This window comes from Cyphomyrmex costatus, unplaced genomic scaffold, assembly GCF_001594065.2.
Source record: "Cyphomyrmex costatus isolate MS0001 unplaced genomic scaffold, Ccosl1.0 scaffold223, whole genome shotgun sequence".
Taxonomy (NCBI): Eukaryota; Metazoa; Arthropoda; class Insecta; order Hymenoptera; family Formicidae; genus Cyphomyrmex; species Cyphomyrmex costatus.
Genome location: NW_017276291.1, coordinates 503,756 through 531,522, shown reverse-complemented (window position 1 = coordinate 531,522; position 27,767 = coordinate 503,756). Strand labels below are relative to the sequence as shown.

Below are 27,767 nucleotides of genomic sequence, written 5' to 3'. Positions count from 1 at the left end.
AGGCGGGGGGCGCGTTGATGGAGTAAGCCGGGCAACGAGCAGGACGTTTTTTAAAATCGCGCCTCCGCGCGAGCGAGCCGCTTTTTGCGAGAGCCATCGTGGAAGGGCCCCTCCCCCCCCCCTCCTCGGGGCGTCGACGGGCGATCGTGGCGGATTTCTTTTTTCGAGGGAGATTTTTCGGTCGCGGATTACTCGCAGCGCGCGGATTTGCGTTCCCCGCGCTGGGGCGATGCTTTGATCGATCTCTCGGTGTCAGCAACGAACTCGAAGACAAATGTCTCCTCGCCTCCTTTTTTCACGAAGGGATACTTACGATATGGTTTTGACAAATGTTGGAATATATATTCGCAACATGAGTCAACGCAAAATCTTGTTTATTATGTTAACCTATCACTCTTGCAAGATATTCTCGTCAAATATTGATTCCCTCTTCTACTAAGTATCTAAAAGGAGATATTTTTAATTCTCAGCTACAGGCTGAAACTATACCCTCAAGTTTTAAAGCGTCAGTTTAACGTACAGAATAAATTCAATGAATCTCTCTGTGTTACGGTGATTGATATAGAAAGGTTCAAAGATCTTTTTACCTACAATTTAAAACTTCACTACCAATTACACAGATTTGTACAATCGTTCAAAAGTTTTCGTTTTATTTTTTCCAAATGATCATTGCTGTCGAGGATTATAATTACGGAGATAAACGTTATCTTCTTAGAAGATGCAGCGATTTCTTCGAAGAGCGAAAGATTTATGCAGATCGATTTGACAGAAGAACCGTTTCGGTCAACACTATGTACATATAATGAGCCTAATAGCAAGATGTTACCTTGACTTGGGATTCCGACATCCCGAGGGCGTACGCTAATTTGGCGCGCTCCGGGCCGGCTAGGTACTTGGTCTGCTCGAAGGTCTTCTCTAGGGCGAAGATCTGTTGTCCACTGAACGTGGGCCTCGTGTGCTTCTTCTTGCCGCCGTCATGTTCCCCAGCGCCACCGCCCGTGCCCGTCATGGCTTGCTGACAGCCCAGCTGTTGCGTCACTGTAACATTTGCGTCATCCGATGAGTGGTTCCTGAATATCCGTTTCGCTTCAAATGGAGTAATTAGCTTTGGCCAATAGAACGGATGGCGTTTTGTTTGATTTAATAGTTTAAAACGTAGTGTTCGGAGCGACAGAGTTAAGATTAAAAGAGATTATAATTTGTAATGATTACTTTAAAGGTACAGTGTCGCACCTTATATATATATTAAGAAAATTCCGTTTTTAAGCTTCGAAAAATCGCAGTCTTCCGCTGAATTATAAACTGTACCTTTTTTTATGTGTATACGTTAATATATTAGCCATTTGGTATACTCGTATGTGCCGATAGATAGAGTTAAAACTATGGCGAGAGGAATACTGTATGTACTGCATGCTTACTTTTTCACTATGGGTGAAACGAAGGACGTTAAAATTCGACTATCGAAAAAGTGACACGGAATATCGACATCTATGACACTAACTGTAAATTTTCATTGCTACCTCGAGCAATTGTGTGCATTCGATTGTGCGTGCATATGGGCATTCTTCTATTAGGGTCCCTCGTGATCTCTTTTCCGAGTCACAGAATTAAAGGGGGAAACTGCAAGTCCCATCTGTGACTTTTAATCGTGACAAGTCATAGAGGAATATATCGTCATATTCTTTACACTAACAGCAACAGTCTGGATTACATAGATAAACGGAGATAAGTACATATACATATGCACTTCTAGCATATGCATGAAGCAAGTACGTATAATACGCTTGTACTTCCTTAATAAATTTGATTTCGTTGTATTGCTATTATGCTAATTATACAGCGCAATGAAATTTATTAGGGAGATGCAACGCTATTATATGCACTTGCCCCATATACACACTTTACCCCCATTTGTTTTACGTAGGAAAAATATGTCTGCGATATATCTCCGAGCATAATTAGCTTCCGTGTTATAACCGTAAGAAGTATTTCATTTTAACCGCAGTTCGAAATTAATTCGCCATATTCCGGAAATTAATTACGACCCTTATAACGTTGGTAATTATTGCCGCAACCATTTAATACTTCTCTCTTTCATTGTGTGGACTACAGCAGATTTTTCTACGAAATATCTTCTACTTCTCTCTCTTTCTTATTTATGTTTCAATTATAAGAGAGACAAATCAATTTTTACAAATCACATCAAGACAATCTTGTAATCTTACGTCTGACAATCGTTGCATATTTTGTATAACTCGCACTATTCCGATTTCAATAGTTTAGTCTTATTAATTTAATTATTTCATTTATAATACTTATATTAGTCTTAATCGTAAGAATGTATAAAACGATGTAAGAGTGCCATTTTTTCTTTTCGTATTTTTTTATATTCTCATATTTACATTTTTAATCAAAATCAACATTTTGGATTACATTATTCTCTTCACTAGTTTAAAGCTGTTTTTTTTTTTTAAAGAATTTATATTATATTTCGAATTTCCAATCAATAATTATTATTGCCAGTGTTAACAGGACTAAAAAAATCGTAAAAAAGTTTCATAGATTAAACGACTTTATCTTGTTCGCGCCGGCTGATTATTTTTAATCTCGACCACTCGGTTGAGCCGAGTCTTAATTAGATTGGTAAAAGAGGCTCGCGAGAAAATTTTCGAGGGTAATCGAGAGGGACAATCGAGGGGAACGTCTTCTGCGGAGGGGGCCGCATACGGTCCGATGTGGCATGTGGGCGCGTATATACAAGGGGGCGAGAAACGAAAGGGACTCAGAGGGGATGAGTAGAAGGAAGGGTCGACGCGCAGGGTTGTCGTGACGCGGTACAGTGTGGGTTGTGGGACTTTAATTTAATAAAGCAATTTGTAACGGAATACGGAACGAGGCAATAATGGCCGGTCGGCGGGGAGGGTTCTAATGAGCTGCTTACCGCACTCCAACCCCGGTGCCTTCGACGACGACCGGGGAGTGGTGTACGTTCTCCGCCGTTGGATATCCCTCCATTCGTCCTACTAAGCCGCCGCGCATATCTCCGCGGCTGCTTCCGCAAAACCCGATAAGTCCGCGTTTTTATCAAAATTTGTATGCGCCGCATACAGCGCGCCGTAAGATTTCTTTCGCGGTATAATTTCAGACTTGCCGCGTGAGATAAAGCGTTATCAGTGTTATCAGTGATAGCGTAATTTCCCAAGAAACTTACGAAAGATCGAACACTCGATTGAGTAATTAAATCGAATTTTAAATACTGTGAGAAATTTATTCAATTTACGAAGACATCAGAATAAAATATTTTCATCAACATTGAACTTAATTGAATATAAATGATATATATACGATTATAATATTTAAACTCATTATGTTATCGTATAGAAATTTATAACAAAGGATGATGTATGATTTATTTATTCGTAATATATTTTACATATAAAACATATAAAATATGTTAAACAATATATAACGAAGAAATATTGCGTTTCCATATAAGCTTTTTAATTAAAGTACTTTCTTGATTTTTTAAACAAGCCGGATGTCCGGTTGTGTCCGGTCGTTCCGACGATTTATTGCCCGACTTTTTCCACAAAATATTTTTTTCGCTTGGGAATTCGGACCAGTGATATAAAGTTTTAACCCATCTATCGACTATGCCGTCCAATTCCAATTGAATTCAACCACCACGAGTTTTTTTCCCCACAAAGAACTAGTTAATATAATAAGTGAAATGAACTATCGTTTCCGAGCCATTGAAATTCCTGTATTCAGATCACGCTGATTTTATCTTATGCAAACAAGAAGCCTCGAAAAAAATTGGGTTGATACAAAATTAGAAATTAGGGAAATTGAAAACAGAATCAGAGAAATTAGGAAAAAATCAAGGAATTTTTTGCAAAATTTTCTGAAAAATAAGAATTCTTGACTGTAAAGAAGTTTAATGTACATATATCACACCTACACAGTTTTAGAATACTATCAATTTAATAACTAAAAATGTGTTAGCAACATTAATTTATCATTGCTTGTGTTAAATTGTTTTTTCAACAAAATATTTAACGATTTCCAAATCAGGACGAAAATACAAAAAAATTTTTGAGTATTACTCTCTAACTCTGAATCAATGGAAAATCACTGATATTAGTTTCAAGTATACTACTGATAATAAGTAAATTCGCAATGCATTAATTAAAAAAACAATAGAATCCCTACCTTATACATTAGCTAAGTTTGTTTCAATGTATGAATTCAACATTTATATGGTATTGGAACTGTCATGCAAATATTGGTAATTTAATTATAGGATAATACTCGTACTTTCTTTTTTTTTTTAATTTAATTTCACTGATTACCTGGTGTTAAGTATATCATTGGGTAGTCAATGATTATCCACTGATTTAGATTTAAAAGGTATTGAAATTAAAAGGAAAATTATGAAATTTTGTTTGAAAATCAGGTAAAAATTATGGAATTTTAGGATGAGGCATTTGTGACAACTCTGAAAGATGCATCCGCTTGTCGAGTCGTTTACGCATTACGTCTATCAAAGGACTATTTATCTTCGGCACGTGGTCGTATCTGTCGAAGGTATCATCCTCCGTTATGCCAACGGATTCTGGATTAATCTTTGTAGCGTGTCGCGGTGTGATAGAGGGCGGCTAGGAGAGGGATGGAAAGGACCATAATTTAATCAGCCGATTTAGAGTGAACAAGTGACACGCGTGTCGCGGGTAGTGTATGCGAGCGAAATCGCTCCGGATAATGCGTATATATCGATACCACCTCCACGCACAACCACCACATTGATGTGCGCGCGCGGCATCGCCGCCGCGGATAACGCTGCGATGTCCGATTAGACGAAGTATCGGCACGGCAAATTGATGCGTCCGCCCGCACCGTGTCGATGTAAATCAGCGGCAGGTGACCGTATCGGCGTGAGAGCGCGCGGCGTTTCAAAAAAGAGGAGCGATCAAAAACGAGACACCGTCCGGCCATTCGTAATATTCGTTATCGGCGAACGGAAGTCCGGGTGCGAGGCTCGGCGCGCTCGATTGCTCGATTTATACGGGGTGAGCGACCCCCCGCGCGCGCACGCGGTGTCACGGGCCGTTTTATCCACCCGAGAGTTCGGGGCGAAACAAATCATTCGTGGTAAAGATGCGTCGCGATTCGGACGCAGAGAGGGGGGAGAGAAGGAGGGAGATCGATAGGGTAGTTTCTATTATTTTTTTAACAATGTTGGAATTTATTTTTGTTTCTACAATTGTGGCTTCTGTTCCCACTTGAATATTCTATATCATTGAGAGAGAAACGTTTTAAAATCATCGTAATTTTAAGTTATGAAAAATCCCTTTAATTTAATGGCACTAATTACCCTCATTAAAAAATTAATTTGTATTCGGAAATAACGAGAGAACACCCACGTAGTAAATAATTCTCTTTTTCATTTAAATTATGTAAAATTTTAGATTGCACCCAGAGAAAAGTTTGCTTGGATTTAGAGAAACGTTTCTTTTGCTATATGGTTAAAGAAAAAATTTCTTTAATTTGAACATTATTTTTTGAAATCAAATAAATCTTTTTACTTGAATAAAAAAAAATGTTCAAATCAAAGAAATTTCTTCTTTAATCGTATAATAAAGAAACGTTTTTTTTTTTAAATCGAAAAAACTTTTCTCTGGATGTACAAATAAAATATACATTTCTATATTGAAAGAAATAATTTCCGAAACAAAACGTTTCAACGGTACTTGTTTTCCATCAATAATAATTATATTCAAGTGGATACAACGCAATGCTTTTGTCGGAATAAAAAGTCAGAGATGACATAGGGCGATGGTCCGTCACTTCGACGTAATTGAATCGGATATCACTCGACTTCTAGAAAGCATGATCGGGCGCTCTTGAAAGGGCTGCTCGCTCCATCAACGACGTGAGTAATAACGGCGCGCATCGAGTCGACTGGCGTCCGAGAAGAATGCTTTATCGAGTGTACAAAGTGTGTTGTCACCAAAAGTAAATGGATTCTTAGTTAATTCGAGCTAACGAGGTTACCGCTCTGCCGCACCGTACTGGTCGCGCGAGATCCATCAACAGTGGTTTATCGGCGCTGATCGTAGGGTTACAATCATTAGCGAGCAAAAAAAAAATGCATTGCACATAATATATTACATTGAAAACAATTTACTGAATTTTATTAAATATTTGTTTGAATAATACGAAATATTTATTTACAGTAAATAAACATTTATTTTTAATAAAAGGTTATTTATATTATTAATTAATTAAATATGTATTTACATTTAGTAAACATTTCGTTAGTACTTTACAAATAAATATTTAATAAAATTTTTTTTCAGTGTATACATCGATCATTTCGTATAGACAATATCGGAGCAACAGAAAATGTAAAAAAATAAAAAATAATACAATATAAGAGAGAGAGAGAGAGAGAGAGAGAGAGAGAGAGAGAGAGAGAGAGAGAGAGGAGATGGTTTTGCTAAGATATTAAAAAATGTAATGATACTGATTTTATAAGAAAAAAAGTTGCTGATTTAAAATAATATTAGTTGATTCAACTAAATGCAGCGGTCACATGTTGTCAAGCAAATATTTATTAATTAGAATCACTACGAATTACAATTCATAGTAATTGTACGTATTTAGTTCAAATATACTTGAATAAATATGTTTATAAATGCAACAATTTTTTTTTATAGATACAGATCTAAAAATAATTTTATTGTGTCATCAAAATAGTTATGTAGGACGTTCACTTGTTAGAATGCACCTAAAGAAAAAAAAAAGACGTATAATAAATATAAATTGAAAAAATCGTTTCTTTTGTTGTGATCTTCTTAAGTTGAAGTAAAAATACCTTTGAGGCAAATAAACATTACTCTCTTGATTTCGGGAAATAATGTTCAAATCAAAGAAAAATGTATTTGATTTCAAGAAGCAATGTTCAAATTAAAGACGTTTTTTTAACCGCACAACTATGTACACATTTCTTAGATTAAAAAACATTTTTTTGAATCAGAAAAACTTCTTTAGGTGGTTAAAACTTTTTACGTCATTACCCATCATACTTGAAATTCTTATATAATTATTTTAATGGTTTAGTTAAATTATTTTCAGATCTGTATCTATATAGTTAAATATTTTAATAAAAAATTGTTGTTCCTATAAAAAAAATTCCTAAAAAAAATTACTAACTAAAATTATATTAAATTATAGTATATAACATCATTTTATTATATTTCAAATATTCTAATTATTTAATTATTATTTTATACGCAAAGTTTATATTATATTTATATAAAAATAATTTTTTGAGAATATATAATATAAATTTTTTGAGGAATACGTCTGAGATGATATCCCGTGAAATACACTCGCGAAAAGTTATTGAAAACCAGATCGCGGTCGGCTTCTCCCTGCTAGGGTGATTCGCTCTCCATGGATATATTGTGAGTAATAACAATATACATCGCCCGGCATGGACCGCCACCGGAATCTCGTCGCGTCAGCGACGTTTTCATTACCGGGTTCCCTTACGTGACGCTTATCCGGGTGAATTTCATGTCCATAAAGCCCAACAGATGAAGAAAGCGAGGAAAGGCAGGGCCGGTAAACGCGAGGGGAAAAGGGGGAAATACGGAAAAAACGAGCAATGATGGCGTGAAAAAAAGAGAAGAATAATACAGGAAGGAGCAGTAGGAATAACAGGATATCTAAACAGAAATATAAGGTGCACAATGTCCGACATTCTCGTTATGAGGATGGGAATGAAGGAAAGTACGTGCGAATGGATAGATGCCCATCATTTTCACGAGAAGTTCGTGTTTTATGCATAGAATAAAATTTTACGCTATACGGGAACGAAATCGGAGTGTTATGAGAAGATTTTATGCGGAAAATTTCTCGTGCGCATGCATGGATTACAAATTAATATTAACGAAAGTTATTAAAAATTTTAACAACTCATGTTTATTAATTTTTATTGATAATTAATATTGATAAAAACTATTAAACAAAGTTTTATGTAGATCGTTATAAAATTTTGTAATATTAAAAATATACAGTTTCAAAACGAACTACATAACGAAAACATAAAGCGACAGGATATCCAGCTATACTTGAATGTTCTTGAATCCTGAAGTTTAATATATTCTGAAGAACTCCTGAAAAACCTCCGCAATTTCAGGATTGTCCTAGAATTTTTGTCATTTTTTTATTAAAATAAAAATCGGATCATGAAAAAAGAAAGAAATAAGAAATATTTCTCTCATGCGCAAGAACACTATATTATATCAATAATATGATGTGAATTTTATTATTATTTTAGATGAAGCTTTAAACTTTAAAGTGCAGATATTGAAATTAGATTATGATTTAATAATGTGCGTCAGTAAAGTAATAATTTTATAAGGTGATGTTTGTACTGTAGAAAAAAATTGTATTTGGGTATACACCCTCTCTTAAAAATATATAAAACCTAATTAATAAGTAATAAAACAAACTACTAATAAAAAAGTTTGGATTTAATATTTACAATTATAAAATAGAATATAGCAGAGAAATTATCGTTTGTATTGAATTGTTCATTTATTATTTATAAATCATTGTTGTACCAAATTAATTTGTTCGGTTTTAATTAATTCATCATACAGAATTCTAATTTGAATACAAAAACATATTATAATATAATATTTGCGTGGAATGAAAATTAATTAACTAATAAAAATTAATTGACTTGAAAAACTAGGATTTTTACTTGGAATATTCACGGGAATTATCCTTGAATTAATTAACAAATATCACCGGATACCTTAATTAAGATTATAGGAAGTCGAAAGTTTTCTTTATTTGAAGCTTCAAATTCGTGTTTTTAAAAGAGTAACATGATCTAAAAGTGCTTTGGACAGAAGAAAGGAATGCTTTTATACAAATATAATTTTTCTTTCTATATAACACAACAGTTCGAAACTGAGATTTTCTTTAATTAATATCTTTTTAATACAAACTCTTGATTATCTACAAGTTTCAAGTCACGAACAGATATCGAGGTGATTATTTCTATCGCGATTATTGTCTCCACCACATGGGTACGACAGGAAAATAAGGATGAGAGCAGGAAGGATGAAAGTTGGACAGGGTTGGCTTATTTCGAGTTGTATAGTTGTATCCCGATATACATATATATATATATATATACATATATATGGTGCAGAGGCATAAATAGACGACGGTTCCCGTGGCGATCGTTCGACGATGCCTCGCGAGGGCCATGAGCCGATCAACGTTTCGCTCCAGAATATAAAATATACCGGGTAGCCGGTGTAACTCTTACATTTCGTGCGAAGCGGGGTGCGCGTCGGTCCCTTGTTTCCTCCTCCGCCACCCCTCGGGTGGTGGGTTCAACGAAGGGGCGAGGAGGAATCCATGACCGCAGCGTGTACCAGGGGCGGTGGAAAAGGCAGGCGCGGATGCCTCGATGCCGCAGTTAAAATATTGCTGGAGTTATTCGCGCGAGTGTGGAAAACGTAGCACTCTGGAGAGGAAGAGGGGCAACGGGTGGGAAAAGGGGGTGACGGAGATGGAGCGACCGACGGCCGGCGGCGGACGCTCCCAGGAGTTGGGGGCGAGGTTGATATTGAATATGATGATATCCCGGATCCGACGCCGCAGCGGACTACCGCTACCACCCTCTTGTTCGCCCCCCCACGGTTCGTACGACATACTCCCTCTTTCTCCCCTTTCATTCTCTCTCATTCTCTTTGCCGACATGCCGCGCGGCATCGAGCACATCCGGGACACACACGCGCCCACACACGTGCCTCCACACGGTGTGTCCACGACCGCGTTCCACACGTTCTTCTTACGTCGCGACGCGGCCGCAACACATGTGCCGTCCCCCGCAGGGTTGATGTATCGTGCCGTTTCCTCTGTCTTTCACCTTCACCACCGTCACTCTCCGTCGTCCATCTCTCCGTCAAAAGGGGGACGTCACGTGTTCTTTCACTTTGTTTGTGATTTCTCTCTCTCTCTCTCTCTCTCTCTCGTGCCCTTAATCGTCTTCTCGTAAGGACAGGGGTGTATACACGATGACCGTACTATCATCGGAAATGTTCCGGTATGTATGTCGGGGGAGATCCCGCCGGCTAATTGAGCGTGAACCGTCCAAGTGCCCGAGGGAGTGCGAAGGGAGTGTGTCGGCACTTGATAACAATCGGGATCGACCTGCTACGATCGGCAATGCCGGTGTCTACATGTAAACGATGGTATAGTCGATAGCCTAGATACGAATGACCAAAATTTTGCAGACGCCTATAACTCATAATTTTGTAATACTTTATTGAAAGATTCGCACGTGGTACTGAGAATGAATGGTTCTGAAATTTAATAAACCTATTTTAATATGATTGACAAGTCTAAAGAATTATATGATATCTTAAATAATCATATAACGTATTATGACGATGTTAATGCCTTGATCTTCTTCTATTGGAATTGAAATCAAGTAAAAATGCTTTTCAATTAAATACGATAAATTAGCAATTTCCAAATCAATTAAAAATTTTAAATTGACCTACCTCATTTAGAGCTACTCATGCGTCCGTTTCTTTGCCACAAAATTGCATGTAAAAGATGATGTATATTATTGTAAATTCGGAAGTAATAGATTACACGAATATTTGCAATTCAATTAGTAATTAGTATGCGTTGCATTATATCGATGAAACTGTAAACTCGATAACTCGAATTAATTTTAAATTCATCGTTTAAATCCCTTGCGACACACGTGTCGCAATTTTGTCTAGTTAATTCGTAGAATTTTGTTTTTCTCGAAATTTTATTTTACATAAGAATATTCCATTTATAATTTTATATATATTCTACAATTCCTTAAATTCTTAATTAATTTGTAGATATCACTTTGTGATATCTATAAATTTAACATACTACATATTTATAGATAATACACTCAAATATACATAAATATAACAGGTTGAACAAATTAGATTTACTTGACACTCACAATGCATAATATTTTATGTAATTTTCATTTTATTATTCAATGCGTATTTTAGCTTCCTAATCCTATTTAATAATTAGAAGGGGACTAAAATTCCAGTAAATTTCGAGTAAACTAACATATACGGCAAAAGGACTATTGATAGAAATATGTTCTTTTTTGTGCGGTCAGATTCTTCGTTTATGTGTCACCGTTTTTGTGTGCTCCCGTTCAGATTGAATCCCTCTTGTTCCCGTGGCCGCGGGCCCCTCGCTCCAGGACTTCCTTTCCCGCGCTCTCCGCGCGCGCGACGACAGTTTTCTACGCATTTTTTAAATTCCTTCCCGTAGGCGACCCACGCCGGGAGAATCGCTTCAAACGACTTTCCGGGCACGCCGTTACAAACGGAGACACGTTCGGCAGCACGTGTTTCTTCACTTCGGCCCTGTGATTTTCCTGCCGCGAAAGCAAAACACGCACAGCTGTCAAACTCACCGCGACGGTGCCCGGGGAAAGGTAACGAAACATCCGCCGCAGGCGGTTGAGACGTACTACAATACTCGTATTTAAAAGTAATAATAATACATCCCTCCATTCTCGAAGAGATGTTTGAGTGAGGTAAAAAAATAGGAAAGGAAAAGAGAAGATATGTTAAGAATAAAATTCCCAATTTGAAAAGTAAGGCGCAATTACTCGTAGACATAGGCCCGGTCTCACCGATTAACTTAATCGATCGATGGTTGCATTGGAACTGACGAATCGCATTTGCAGAATTGGCTAATCAAGGTTGACATTAATTGGCCGATAGGTTAATCGGAATTGGTGAGACCGGCCCATAGGGGCCTGTACAGTTTACATCGTGCACTTGATATTAACTAGTAATTTTCTATTGAATTATTTTAATTTTGACGATACGTGTGTCAACATATCCATGATTAATCAAATAATCATTTTGATGTATATTGTGCCATTTAGTACATCGTTCTTTAAATAGACATATTGCCGAAATTAAGATAATTTAAGAAAGTTAATCACGTATTATACTAAACGCTCGGTATCTCATTTTATCTCGGTATTGAGTACTTCTAAAAATGAGTGTTACACTAATTACCATATGTTTAAAGTTAAATATATATTGCGTCTATAATATATAAATGTATTTACAGTACATATATGTATATAAATGTGATAATTGTGTTCAAGAAATATTTGAATATATGTATATTCAAGGCAGTGCGACATTTTCTCTGTATACAGTATTCCAAGTGTAAGGGATGTAGTATGCGTGAGATATTGACTTACATGTGTGTAATCTTGCCCGCCATGCGAGAGGATCGCTGACTAGTCCCTGAAGGCCCGGCCAATAGACTGCAGTGTGCCGTGGTTCCGCTCTTTGTTGAAATTGACCGATACCTAGGGAGATATACAAATGAACACTTATACGTATTACGCGCGAATTGTTACTTAAGCTGGTTATTCCAAAGTCTGCGCGAATCAGTGGCACACGTTTTTCAACTTTTCGTAAATAATAAACAATATCAATTTCTTTCTAATAGTAAGGTAGATAGAAATATAATTGAAAATTGAGGAAATATGTATTAAGTTCTAATCTTTTAAATCTCAGCAATACGTAAAATACATGTGATCATATATATACTTCTTGGTTTGCGATTTTGTTGTCTTTTTTTTCAAGAAAGCGTATATTGTGAATATTAATAATCATTCGCGATATTAATAACGGTTGATGTATATTTAACTGATATTGGGATTAAACGCAGCGGATACAGCATATGCTTTGGCCCGACCGTCGATGTAGATAACAATATTGGATTTACGATAATTCAGATAGCAGCGCATATTGAAGTAATAATCGAAGGAAGCCGTAAAATGCAACGGCGAGATGTAGAACGAACGCGCGTTTACTGACCGAGTAAAACAGCTTCCTCGGATCGATGTCGGCCAAGTCGTCCTGTTTCTCCACCGTAAACCGCTTTATTAAGCTTCAGTTTTTCCCCGCCTAGATGTTTCCACATCTATGCGATTCATTTCACATTTTTATCATACGCAATTTTCATACAACTCGCATCCGCCCGGGATATGCAAACGGAATTTAAATGCCGCAATTTTATAAGCCGCGCGACCTCGCGACAGATTTCAATCTCGCTCTTTCCCCTTTCTCCCTCCACGCCAAATAATTAAATGTTCAAACTGAGAAAAATCCGAATGTCCGTTATTGTATTACAAATTGCATAGATCTTGTACACATGAATACGTTTTTTTTTTCGTTAGGCAGAAAGAGACAATTAATGCGTTGTATCTTTTATTCTTCGTTGTATCAAATGTTCGACACGCATGCTTGAAATGAGAAATGATCAACAATTTCAAACATATGCAGTAACATTTTAATCAATAGGTTATAATTAACAAAGTCTTGCAAAAATAATATTATTAAGACGATGCGGTGTATTATTGGAGCTATGTGGTGTATTTTGGAGGAAGAATGACAATATTTTCTTTCATTCGTCGTAAGTATTTAATGAACAATTTTGCTTTAAAATGTAATAAAACTTAATTGAAGTTTATACATATTTATATGACGTTACGCCCGAGTTTGCGCAATTGTTTCATTCTCATAAGAGGATGAAAGATCTTTTACTCTTTTGCTTTGTCATCTCGGATCCTCAATTTAGGCACAAGGAATATCAAAAGATTTGTTTTCTGTTCCTGCACTAGACTGTACTGAGCTTGCGTTCCATCGCAATGCTTGTGAAATCAATTCATCCTTGTTGTTTATCAAATGTCAAACAAGGAAACGTATGCTCGTAAGCGTTGCGAGCGTTTAATGGAACGCAGCCTGAAAAATTAAACATACACCTATCTCACTTTAAGTTTCAAAAGTGTACACTAATTCAGCCCCATAGAAAACAGATCTCATATTTATAAGATCTACGACAAGTTGTTACAATTTTACTTCTAATTCTTGTAAATCGTACAATTTCCGTTCTATAGATTTCGACTTTCGACTGTTTGAGAATAATATGATAATTTGCATTACATATAATTTGAGAGAATAATGTAATTCGTAATAGAATTATTCAAGAGATGATTATGCAAACGAACAAATTATTAAAGGATCTGTAGGCATTTTTTATCTCTTTTCTTTAGAATCCCCGTTTGGTTGAACTCGACGGAGATTCGAATCTGGTGTTTTAGTCGAGATTATTAGCACATACACACAAATACCTACACACGACGCCAATTTCCCAGCCTCGGAGAGGTTCCTCGGCAACTCTCGCTTTGCGGAGACCTTAATGATCCGATCTTTCGAACGCGAGAAATTAGTCGACTTAAGCCGGGCTCTATGCGAGAGAACGGCTGCTGGGATATCGAATCCGTAAATATCGGTCGTCGAGATCCGACGAACTTTTTGCGCGGATTAAGGGAGATTAAATTGATCTCTCTGATCGAAACGCGTGAATCGAATAAAAGACACGGCGGGATTATCATTATTCGCGTTTCCAAGACTTATTATCTTATCGTCTTTGAAAAAAATATGAGACTTACGTGCGTTTATGCATATTTTTCAGAGTTTATTCTTTCAAGAGCGATTATTTTTCTCAACAAATTTAGAGATTCTAATATATAACATACGATTTACATGTTTTAATTAATTTTAATGAATATCTCTCTCTTTAACTCTTTTTTTTATTAATTAGAAACGTCCGCGGTGATTTCAATGCGTTTAGATCTATTGTTTTATCTTATTACGTCGCATGCAAAATAATTAATTAGTATAATTGTTAAAATATTTAGAAACATACTTTGATAATCATTAATTTATAATTTTTTAAATATTTAAGAAGATAGGCACACAGTTTTAATTTATCTATGAAGTTGTTAAAAAGTTTTGTTATTAAATAATAAATTGCTCACAAGTTTCCGCGAATCTTACAAAATTGAAAAATCGCTTTTATCGAGAAACAGATCGTATATCTTCGTAGTACAATTTCGGAAAGTTATATTTACATCAAAATTTAATTGATCGTTGTTATACAATAGTCCAGTATTCTTGCAACCTTTCCCGCAATATATCATCGAGGACATTCACGATACGACGTCGCTTACTAAAGAAAGTCACTCGATCAGTGACACCCGCAGAAATTAACCATAATCGCGATTAAGAGTGTCGACTCCCGATCGCGTGGGCGCGTTTTAATTCGTTTCGGGTGCGTGTTTCTACCGGCCGTCTACGCTTCTCCATTCGAACAATAAAGCGTCATTTCCATTTTACCATTGACGACGAAAAGGAGAATAGTAGGATACATGCGACACGACCATCTGATCTTTTGTCCGTTACGCCGAAATCAGACGGAATTTATGGGATCATAAACAGCTAAACCCGCGCGTACGCTCATCAACAAAAATACCCGCGATCATGCTCTTTGTCCGCGGCCTGGTGAAGGAAAGGAGTAGAAAGGTGAGGTCTTCTCGATTCTCGAGATCCTCGGCACACGCTTTTATGACACCTCGTTGAGACCGTGAATAGGGCAATTAAAAGCGTTTAAAAATATATATGCGCGATACCTGAATACCTCGATCTTACTTCATAGAGGTTCAATCTTGATCTTAATTACAAATGCTCTGACAGTCAATCTTTGGAGAAAGAGATTTATATTAAGATAAGACAATTAGGATGTGAAGTTGGTGAGAATAAATCTAACTAAACGAGAGAAATCCTAATATATTCCGTCAAAGCGGATCTTAATGTTTAAATATTTCCGTATACATATATGATATAAAAAATATATATCATATATATTCAGTTTCTGGTTAACTTGTGATTTAATTCTATATGATGTTATATTAAACCCACTGGGTGAAACATTAGGTTAAGCTAAATAAAATAAAAAAAAAAAAAAATAGGCTTGATTCTGTAAATCTTAAGATAAATATTCTTTGAGATTGTTTAATATTCAACATCAAATATTTTGACACAACTAATTTTTAAAATAGGAATCTGAAAGAGCGCGAGGGTCACTTAGAATAAAAAATATAAAGCTTCTCTCGTTTGTAGCTTTGAAATTTAATTTGCATCAGGGATCTCTATATGTGCTGAAAAATGTAGTGTGTGGAAGTTTTTAATAAAAAAAGAGTTGACTTTAAATCGTAAGCTAGAACATCTCTTGTATATATACGATACGTCGCGTTTATTGGAACGGCCAATCGGGAAAACACGTGAGAGCGTAAGCTATAAATATTCGACGCACTGAATATCGTGGTGAATAAGGTATGGACGCGACGTCGACGGGCGAGTAAGCGGACGAAATATTTATCGTTTAATACGCACATTTTGATGGGCTTTTTGTCATTTATACAGCGGCGATCGGCAGGCTCGCGCGCGCGCCCGGCGAGAATTTAATTAATGACCATCGGTGTAAAGCGTACGCGCGCGAGAGATCGATCGGTATCAGATGTCAATTAGCGGCGCACGTTGCGAATCGCATAATCGCGATGACGATAGTGCGGCGAGGTAAAAAAGAAGATCTATCTCCGTGCTTTGTCACGTGATTATGATCCAATAGTTTTATACTCTGCACAAATAGATAATGCTCTCTTGACAATAATATAAATAAAATCTGCTGCGTTCAGCGGAAAAAGCAGTTTTACAATTGTAAGATTCTTGAATGTGACTATATACGTAAATTTATTATTCTTTAATATAATTGCCTTTATAACACTTCACTGGACTTAAATGTGTAACTATCTTCAAAAATCTTACAGTTGCAAAGCTGCTTTTTTCCTAAACACAGCTATTATTCTCTTTACGCGTTTTACGTCGCGCGAGCCGCATCGCGGGATTACATCGTGAATAAAAGAGAGACGCTCTTAATTATAAAGATAATTTTGTTAAATTTATTGTCTTGGACTCCTTGTTTGTTAAACTATTTTATTTCAATCGGAAATAAATGCATTGAATCGAACGAATTGATTGAATGAATTGAATCATGGGGGGGCGATGTCGCGACGCGTTCGAATCGGCGCCGGCGGCGCGTTATTGATATGAATAAAACGCGACGATGTGTTTTAGCGGACGGAATTTATACGGGAATATATATGTACAGTGTACATATATATCGTATATACGCAACAGAAACGGTATACTCTCATGCATACGCATACGTATCAGGTGACCGTCTATAATTCTAACAAACCAACATTCGCGCGCCATCGAATTCGCGTCGTAAATACGAGCCGTGCTGCTTGTCGTATTTGTAATCGACGTAATCTGTCTAATATGACAATGAAGTCGGTTACCCATTAAACCGTTATTGAAACCGTATACGATTACGCGAATTACATAGTTCGTACGTATGCGCCATTGTAACGCGCGTGTGCGCCAAATACCCGGGGATGTGTACGTACACCGCACGGATTTGAAACACAGGCAAATATCGCAAATGCATTTGACAGGATTACACAATAACGATATATGACTATTTTATTTCGTCGTGCTGAAATTCTATACGCCGTGCGTTTGCGTGTTGAATATAGGTACATGCGCATGTCACCGTTTCAAAATACTCAATATTTTCATTTCAAAGCACTCTTGCAAAACAACCAAAAAGACGCTGATGTCCAGAAATACATATCTTATTGTTATTATATAAAAGTAGACTGTAGACTGTATAATAGAACTGATATTAAAATAAATGTCGTATTTTTTACTGCAAATGACAATCAACACGCGGCTGTCATATTTTTTTGCAGCTTCATTTCAAAATTAAATAATTTATTTGTACGATATGATGAATTCAATATTTTTTTTAATGTCTAAAGAACATAGGTATGTTATAACGTATATGTATAATATTTCAAAATCAAGCATCCACTTTTTTCTAAACATCGTTGTTAAAAACTATAACAATCGGTCTCGGTCTCCCCTTCTATAATTTGAAGAAGTATGTACAAGTTCTTTTTGTTGAATTATTCAATCATGTAAAATTGTCAACGTATCATTCTTTGGAAGCCACTGCTGGCTTCCAAAGTTGAATATTTTAACATTTAGTTCATCTAATTGAACACGGCGGCGCGGCGTTTCGTGCCAAGTAAATGTAGTTCAGAAATGTTTCGCTTCTTTATCGATTCCCATACTCATTGGCTGCTCCTGAATTTATTCGCCAGATAACTGCGTTTATTGCAAGCGAGGGATGCCCCTTAATGTAGTCACCGATAGCAATTCGATTGCGCGGAAATTTTCAGTCCTCCATGAATCTGGTAGTCTGGTATCGTCGTATAAAAAAATATCTTGTCGCAAAAGTTGTTGTGAATCACAGGAAGCCTCTGAGATTTTGCGATGCACGTTTCAAAAGGGGGACAGAAACGCTGTAATTTATGATATAGAATGGTGAGCAGATGCAATATTTTCGAGGTTTATATTATAGATAAAAAAAAATGGAAGACACACGTGAGGAGGCACATGGTACGCCGAGCAGTTCCTTTTCTAGGATGATGTGAATATCTGTTTTCAGGATAAACATACCGCCTCATGATATTCGACTCCAACGGGCATTGCTCTATTTCATAGAGAACGTACACCTGCAGAAACGTCGTCCAATTTTGGCACGAGTGCCGGTTTCCGGTCCGATCCTAATATCTGCGATATATGCAGGCAGTGACATTAAATCCGCACATTGAAAGGACGGTTTTGCTGAAATATCTAAAAAATTTAGCTGCATAATCTGAAAATAATTTTGTTGGACCATCAAAATTATGTAGCAACTAGTTGTTAAATCAGCTAGAATATCGAAACTTCTTGTATATTTTATTCATCATACCTAAAATTATCATGATACGATTTCGTTAATATGTATCTATGTGACTTACAAAAACTTTTTACTTTTTAATTCGAAAATTGTGTCTAGTTAGAATAATCAAATTTTGATTAGAACACAATTTCTTAATTCAAGAGTAACAAAGCTGTTGCAAGTCAATATCAACAAAACGATGGTTATTTATTGTATATCAAACATTTTTTTCAGTATGTATGTATATATATATGTACATATCTAGCTAATACATAGATTCAGCACAATCGTTCTTTCTATGCGCGTTATTCTTTCAAAATCAATCAGACAGAATCTATGCAAAACGCATAGAATAACAATTTAGAAAGGACATCGTGAAACAACGGCGGTAATAATTCCACGCGATGTCATTTACGTCACAAAAATCCGCAGGATGTAATTCATCACGAACAACGACGCAAGAACGTAACCGCGATATTTTTGCAGCGAACTTTTCAAAATTGAATTGCTCCTGCGCGCGCGCGCGCACTGTGTGTCGCATATCCCGATATGATTCTCGTTTCTTTCTTTTTTATACTTTTTACGAGACTGGTGTAATGAAGGATATATTTACGGCAAGCTTCAGCGCGGTCACGCCGTAGCGCGATTTACTGTCATCCTTATCTTTTTCGAACGTTACTCCTCGCGCTGGGCCTCCTCCTCTTTTGCACGCGGTATTAAATTTATACGCATCACATTCTTATCGTCACTTTTTCTCATCACCGTGCACCGCTCGACGCCCGTTTACCGTAATACGATCTTTTTGTACGTTTATATATATAACCGCAAGTGGACCAGAGACTCATGCATCCTCTCGCGGAAATCCGAATTCGCCACCAAGCCGCGTACGAGCATGTCGTCAGTTGGTTAACCCGCAATATCCTAACTTCCGCTCGTACACGGTCGCCCTATTTGGCTATCAAATAATTCGTGTCCTATTGTAAACACCGATTGTAACCGCGGTATAATATTGTTCTCTTCTGTATTGTCTTGATTCCTCTATCACGTGAAATGATTCATAGACTATAACTTGATTTGGTTTTCTAAAAAAATTTAGGGCGATAAGAAGCAAAAGTTTAACGACAAAAAATCGAAGCTAGAATAAAATAATTAAAATATGAGATGTTTGGCTAAAACTACGTTTGGAAACACCATTCGAGTGCCTCCGTATTATTTTATCCTTGTTGTTGATCAAATTTTTAAGTACGTAGAGCCACTCGGGTGATATTTCTAAAAGCCTACAACAATAATGTCAAACATATGATACCTTAAAATAAATTAGCTCAAAAGCCATTTGTACCTTCGATTGTTATATAAATTACGAAGTTTTACATGTAATCTATGATATATACAGTTATGGTAGAAAAGAATAATTATTTTTAATATAAAGAATGAAGCGATATCATAAACAGGGAATGAAACTGCAGAAGAAAGCATAGACAATTCTCAGCATAAAGTAAAATTCTTAGAAAATCTCACTTACAGAAATCATCGCGTTAGTTTCATTACTATTACATATGTATGTATCCCGTTTTCGCGCGATAAAATCAAACTCGCGATGCTTCGATTAGCACATTTCGACATGCGAAACGTATAAATCGCGAATATAGTTAGCGCGCGCTGTTTAGCGATTCGTTATTACGAGGTATAACCGTGCTCTGTCGGGAGCAAATCATTTAGAAATTTAATGTCATGAATGTTAAGTAACGTCCCTCGTTTGCGTCGTTCGTTAATGTACCGAGGGAGAGCAGGTAATTCGGTAAGCATAAATTTTAGAGCCGCCGTTCCACGTCCGCTACTCCTTTCAGTCCATATTTTTATCAAAGTCACGTCGTAATTCTTATTCGCGTGTTTTGTTTTTGTCTAATTTGCCATTTTCACACATTAAACAAAACTCTTTTAACTATTTACAGCGATTGAAAAGAATCGAAATGAAATGCTGTTTATTATTCTTTTATTAATTCTTTTATCATTATTTTCAGACTATGATAGCTGCTATTCTTATTTGTATTAACTTGTTTAGAATTAGACAAAATTTTACAAAATATTTACATAAAAAAAATATTCTTATAATCCTAAGGATAATATTACGTGTATATTAATCATTCCAAAAATTTTTGATATAATAATGATATAATAATAATAATAAAATTTTTAATATTGCATAGATAGAATGATTTTACTGAAGTATCTGAAAATTTAGCTAAATATCCATTTGAAAATAAATTTGATGTATCATCAAAATAATTACGTGCAAAATTCAAGCATGATAAATAAAGATTGCGGCACAGATTTTTGCATAAGCCCCTCTTTTCCGTGAAAGGAAAAAGAAGGAAGGATTCTAATTGGTTGATTCTCTTATATGCTATGCGTTGTGCGTTATGCAAAAGCCTGTGTTGCAGCCTTGTTGCTGCAAAAAGTTTTAACATTTTAATCATCTAAATATCTAACGATAAACAATCTATGTATATTATTTTGATATCTAATCCAACAGAATTATTTTCAGGTCTGTTTTTAGGTAAACGTTTCATAAAAATAATTTTTTGTAAATGTTAAATTTGCTGCAATTTACTACAGTTGGATTAGAATATTTAGGTTAGCATTCTGATTGGACAGAAGGCGTGCAATAAAGTCATTTTAACAGATTATAAACCATGATACCGGCGTTTATGAATTAAACCCACGTCTCCGATATTACCGCGATATTGTACGACACGTTATTTGTATGAGCAACTTCATAATACGACCCTATCTTCCCTTCTGTTGTAACATCGACCCCCCGATAATTCTAAAATTGATGTCTGAATACATTCTTGATAGGCGAGGAGTAAATGATATACGAAGAAAATTTTTACAAAATATCCCTAAAAATTGATAATCCTCATTTAAGACAAATATTCTTCTAAATCTTTAAAGATTGTAAAAGAGATTAGTATAAATTGCGGTAAATATACATTTCAGGTAACACCTCACCAATTTCAATGTTCTTTAGATATGTTGTAAAAGAGAGTGTTCTGAGTGATTCCCCACAAGAATTAAGTGGGGAACGGCATTGGTTTAGGTCGTTTAGGAGATATAATAAATTAAAGAGTTGACAAACTTTTACATTAAGAGACACATCTTCGATGATTTTGACATGTTATAGAGGTGAAGGTACTGATCAACTTTTTCTTATAAATTAATCAGCGGTATTTTATAGTTTTCGAAATGTGTTTATACAAAGCTCATTTCAAAATTTCATTATTTTCTTTGTGTGACACCTTGTATATGACGAATGAGTGGCCCTCGTTTTGCGTTGTAAAGTATAGATGCAGTAGGTAGATATACGCGGAGCTACACTACGAGGAAAAAAACTAACCTAACCCAACTTATTTTTTTATGTGAGGTGGCTCTTGTTACGCCTAGAAAATTATAAACCCATATTGAACTTTGGTCTGTGAATTTACAAGACTTAGAAATTTGTATAATCGCATATTAAAAGCTATTACCGAATTGCGAGAACTCCGTCGACTATTCATGAAATATCTGTAACTTTCTGTGACTTTCTGACTTCGTTTACATTCTTTAAGAGATTAATACAGCATATACAAATTTCACTATTCGTAATACATCTCTTACTCAATGTTATCCTCCACATACATATTATAGAACTTTAATTCACTCCAATGCCGTCTCCCACTTAATTCTTGTAGAGAGCCACTCAGGATACTCTTCGCAACATATCTAAAGCACATTGAAGTCGATGAGGTGTCACCTAAAATGCATATTTACCGTAATTGCGGTGTTCAGTTTAAATGGCGTTGAGTCGAATGACTGAATGTTTTGTAATTTTATTGATTTTCTGGGCATCATTGAGATAAATTCTTTCAAATGATGTTAGTTATACACTTTCGTAGACTCGAACGTCGTTGTTAATGCCAAATGATTTAGTGTCAAATATTTAATAATGCGCTCTGCATCATTTAGCTTAATGTATACGCGAGGTTAAACGTTGCACGAAAGCGCTCTTGAACGTGTGACATCTTTTCACATGCTTTCAAGGCGATGACAAACGCCTTCTGCTTTGTCGCACACCATCCGATGGAGAAAAGTTATGCATTTGCAACATCACAAACGAGGTCTTGATGGTGCAGGCTGCCAACAACAAAACACGAGGAAGTGACATTGTAAAAGTGAATTGAAAGTTCATGCATTTACATAAAAAAAATGTATCTCATATAAAGAAGGAAATTCTTTTATTATAAGTTCTTTATACGTATCATAATTTTTTTATGACGAATTTTAAGGAAAACCGTGTCGTTAAAGACTGGTTTCTTCCACTTTTATAATGGAAAAACTCTCTAGTATGACGATCAACATAATTAGGTTCAGTGGAGACAAGCTCTGTACAATACAATTACTAAAACGCCTGAATCATTTCAGAGCATTTAACTTACGTTTCCTTGTTTTAACATTTGTTTTTATCTATACGAACCTTTATGAAAGCTTTATTTGTTTCGCCAATAAGTAAAAAAAATCGCGTTTGACATTTCTCTTCGTTAGGCCAGAATGGGTTAAAACAGACGACAGTGATTCTCGCGAATCAAAATGGAAAATCAGACTCCGACTATGTAAATCCGTGAATTATACGGCGGGGCTGATCGTATCGAATGCACAGATAGTTTCGTAATAGATTTGTAACTCCTAGTCGCGCTTTCGTCTGGCCCGCGGTTGTTCGATCGACCGCCCTTGGTAATTCTACGATTAATGCGTTCAATCCGTCCCGCATTACACGCACGCTATCGCAGCACGCGACGATTTGTGCGTGGAGAGAACGGTGGTTTCCCTCCGATTTTCTATCGCAAACGCGCGAATGGTTACCGAATTGTTACCGTTGCAGATGTTAGTAATATCTACAAGCATCAATAACTTTCGACGTTTATCTCCGTTCCACGTTTACAACATATTTTTCACAATATTTCCACCTCGATTGCTCGCTCTTTTATCATGAAATCACATTGTGAGACAATTTAAGCTAAAGCTTTGTATATTGGGAAAGCGGGATATATGGCTTATCGTAACAAAAAAAAAACATAATTAATCGTGACGTACTTGTCGTTGAAGTTATATGAACAGCGGAGTTTCTAATATATTTCAATTTTTTTACACTGACTTTACCAAACAATAGTTATTACAATTACAAATTGAATTAAGTATAAACATATAAATTGATTTCCTTTACTCCAAGAATATAAATCACAAATTAATTAAAATTGTCAATATTGTAAGTCGACTTAGAATTTCAAATGTTACAATTCTTGTAAGATTTTCATGAATAACGATCTAAAATATACCGATGATTTCACGAAAGTACAAAAGCAGCTCAAGATAGTATAAAAAATCATATTTACATCGTATTTATCTCCTTGAACTTCAATTGAAGATTCTTTCTAAAAATCTGACGAATAATATTGAATGTTCAGAATATATTAAATAGGAGAGATAGGATATATATTCACAATGATTTATATTCGCAATTTTAAGTACTGTAATCGGTCCAACAGCAAGCTGAAAGTTCTTCGCGTTCTTTCAAGGAGACATAGACGAAGATCAGAGAATCGCTAAAGCTTTGAAAGGAAATGTACAAATTATTCAAATCTAATGTTCAAATAGATTATCTTTTCTTCAGTATTTAATGTTCACTTGTTTGGAACGACACGGAATGGCAATCCTTGATTAATTATATTCATGCAACCGCGTCACCCGCATTTAAGTTAGGAAGACAGTGGTATATACGCACCCGAAGACGCCGTGAAACCGGCGTGCATGGCGTACCGCGGCGCAGCCATGTGCTGGGGATGTGGGGTCGGTGGTAGAGTCGCATGCGACGGCGGTACCGTTGCCTGGGGGTGTACCGTCGCCGTCGGTCTCGAGAGTATCGTGTCGATGCCGTGGGGATTGCTGCCGACGGAGGTGATGGAGGTTGCCGGGCTGTGCTTGCCGCTGCCAGTAGGCGACGATTGGCCCTGTGTGATGGTGGATAATGGCACCGTGATACGCGGCAATTGGATGCCACCTTGTTGCTGCTGATGCGACGGATGATGCTGCTGCTGGTGCGACTGCTGCTGTTGCTGCTGCTGTTGCTGCTGCTGCTGTTGCTGTTGATGCTGTTGCTGCTGTTGCTGTTGTTGATGCTGATGACTCCTCTCCGCCATAGAATGCAACGCTGCTAATGGCTGGCTACCGAGCATGCCGCCTCCGGCGGCGCTCAGATTGAGAAACTGCAAAACATGGGGCGCGGCCGCCGCGTGGAAATCGTGGAGCCAGGGCGGCCGCGGGGGTGGCGGCGAATGGCTCGAGGCGGGCGGCGGCGAGCACGAGCCCAGCGAGGAACCTGCGGACGAGCTGCGGTCGCCCTGGTCCAGGTGGTGATTATTGTTGCGTCGGTGCGCGTCGCTGAGCGACGACGACATGTTCTCGGTGATCTCGAGTCCGCCGCCCTCCGGCGTGGAGCGCGATGGCGGGTCCGGGCACGGGTCTCCGCTGTCGGCGCAGGCCTTGCCGCTGGTCAGAGAACACACCATCTCGCACCACGCATAGTTCGGTAGTGAGCGAAAAATCTTAGCCGGTGCTTAACTACGCGCTGGATCGAGAGGCGTGTGGTCGCCTCGGAACCGCGGAGTCCTCGCGCGCGAGAGGATTCCCGAGGACCGCCCGCCGTGCCGGGAGGGAAGTCCGGCGATGTCGGTCCTTTTCGTACGGAGGTGTACCGCGACGACGCGATCGACGGTTGTCTCACTTGTCGCGTTTCGCTCGAACAACGACGCCGAAGCACATACGTTTGACACTCAACCGCGATTGCGACCGCGAGTGGCACACTGTTCCCGAAGGGGGAGGATAAATTCTGTCGCTTTTACCTTTTCCGTGTTATTTCTTCCCGAGTTCGCCGGTGTCCCGTCTCATCCAGGTCAATCACTAATCCCCATGGTTCCTCGCGGATCGCACGGCGCGTCGTTTGCGCGCGACAGGCTGCCGATGACACGTTCCGCGAGTGGCGATCGATGAGTGGAGAGTCACCGTGTAGTCACCGCACACCCTGAACAGTCACCGTCTCGCCGATTTCGCGCGATAACATGGAGAACGAACGATCGAACGAGAAACGATTATAGTCACGGATTATTGTCCCGGTCTGAACTGATCATCGACGCGATCAGGAAGTGATCGTCCGTGGCGCGACGGTACGGGGTTCTCGCCGCGTCGCTAAATGGTATGCGAGTAGAGTGCATCGGGCGCGCGCTCTCTCTGCGGCGGGAGATCGAGTCTCTCTCCCGTGCCTTCGTCCTTGCCCTCGTCCTCGCGCGCGCGTTCCGGAAACCGACACGGCAGAGGGAGAGATAGGTCGGCCCTCGACGTGAGTCGATTGGCGTATCGTCCGTGGGTCGTTTAAGTGCCCGGGGGCGGCACCGTCATCGGATTGGTCGGCCTGGTGGTTTTCCACCGGAAGGAGAGGTGTTCCGGGCGGGGCCTTTCAATCTCGCGTTAGCTTCTTGTTAAGCGTCTTTCATTGTGTGTTTAAATTCGTAATTTATGATCCCGACTGAATAAAACAAGAACTTGCTGGTTCACTCGCTCGTCCGTTCGCTCGCTCGTACGTTCGCTGGCTGGCAAGCTGGCTGGCTGGCTGGCTGGTTGGTTGGTTGGTTGGTTGGCTGGTTGGCTGACTGAGCCTCTTTGGCTATGAGACTGGCCCTCTAGTTTCCTCGACGACTGGGCACCTCCGCACGACTACGATGACACTACTGTCTCGATAACTCTCGCTTCCTTCCTTCCGTCGTTCCTTCCTCGCTATACCTACCTACCTAACCGTCTCCTACCGTATCTCTTCCCACTTTACCTTCTCGTACCATTTAGCTCTATTCTTCCCGCCCACTCGACTTCTGTTCACCACCTATCTACCCTTCGGTCTTTCAGCTAGTTCGAGGACGCATAGACAGAGCAAATCGAGTTATTCGCTGCCGATGATCCATTTGGCCTGTTCCTCCTATTCGTCGTACGTATGCCGATGCACGTGTCAACGAGAATTCGGTTACTTCATCCCGAGATGAACCATTGCCATGTCGCTCTTAGTGCGGCGCGCGGCTGACGTAACTAATGTCGGATGAACTCGCAGGTTCTCTCCGACTCTGGCAGCCGACCAATGTAATGGTCGGCCGTGCTTCGTCGCTCAGTTCCGCTCTCGTCTATTGGATCCGCGTTTCAGACTCGCCTTCGACCGAACGGATAATTTACGGCGGCTGACTGCACTTCGCGCTCCGATCATTAAGCACCGCGCAGGCGGGGTGTTCGCGCTGCTTCTCTCTTTTCTCTCTTCCTTCTTCCACGCTGTATTCGCCCGAGAAGGAGTTCCACCAGTTCGACGTGCGACCGTATAATTCTTAAATGAATTTCTCGCAAATTTCTTCCGCTCACACCGTATGTGAGCTAAATATTCTCAAACTTGGAACAGATTTCGCTCAGCTTGAAATTTTTTAGCTTCACGTTTAAACGTAGATTTTTCCGATCTCACACGTGCTAAACCAATTTGTAAGTACAAGATAAAATTTTGCTGGCTGAAATGATAATGTTTTAGTTATAGCCGTGATATCTAACTTGTAATATCCGTCTTTCCTCACCAAAATCATTATTTTGGTAAAAAATTTAAACGAGATGTGAAACTCAGTTTCAAGCAAAATGACGGAAATTGGATTGTGAAAAGTCGAGAATATACAGAAACGCGACATTTTGAACGACAGTGTACGTCCGAGCGCAGTATCTCTGCATCATTAAATGCGAGCGTGCCGAGATCGATCGTTTAAGAGTAATTATGCTAATGCGGCCCGATTATGATGAAGGCTCGAAATAAGCTTACAGGGTATCATCATTACCAC

At 38.1% G+C, this 27,767-nt stretch overlaps 1 protein-coding gene across 1 annotated transcript in view; it reads right to left on the bottom strand.

The window, feature by feature from the left end:
- The window catches only part of HGTX (HGTX homeodomain transcription factor), a 42,294-nt gene extending 16,870 nt beyond the window's left edge, over positions 1 to 25,424 (bottom strand). Inside the window, exons 1-3 of the mRNA XM_018539854.1 lie at positions 24,641 to 25,424; positions 12,320 to 12,430; positions 827 to 1,038 (exon numbers count right to left, since the gene is read on the bottom strand). Coding sequence (XP_018395356.1) covers positions 827 to 1,038; positions 12,320 to 12,430; positions 24,641 to 25,424 — 1,107 coding nt within the window. The remainder of the gene's footprint in view (positions 1 to 826; positions 1,039 to 12,319; positions 12,431 to 24,640) is intronic.
- Between the last annotated feature and the right edge of the window lie 2,343 nt (positions 25,425 to 27,767).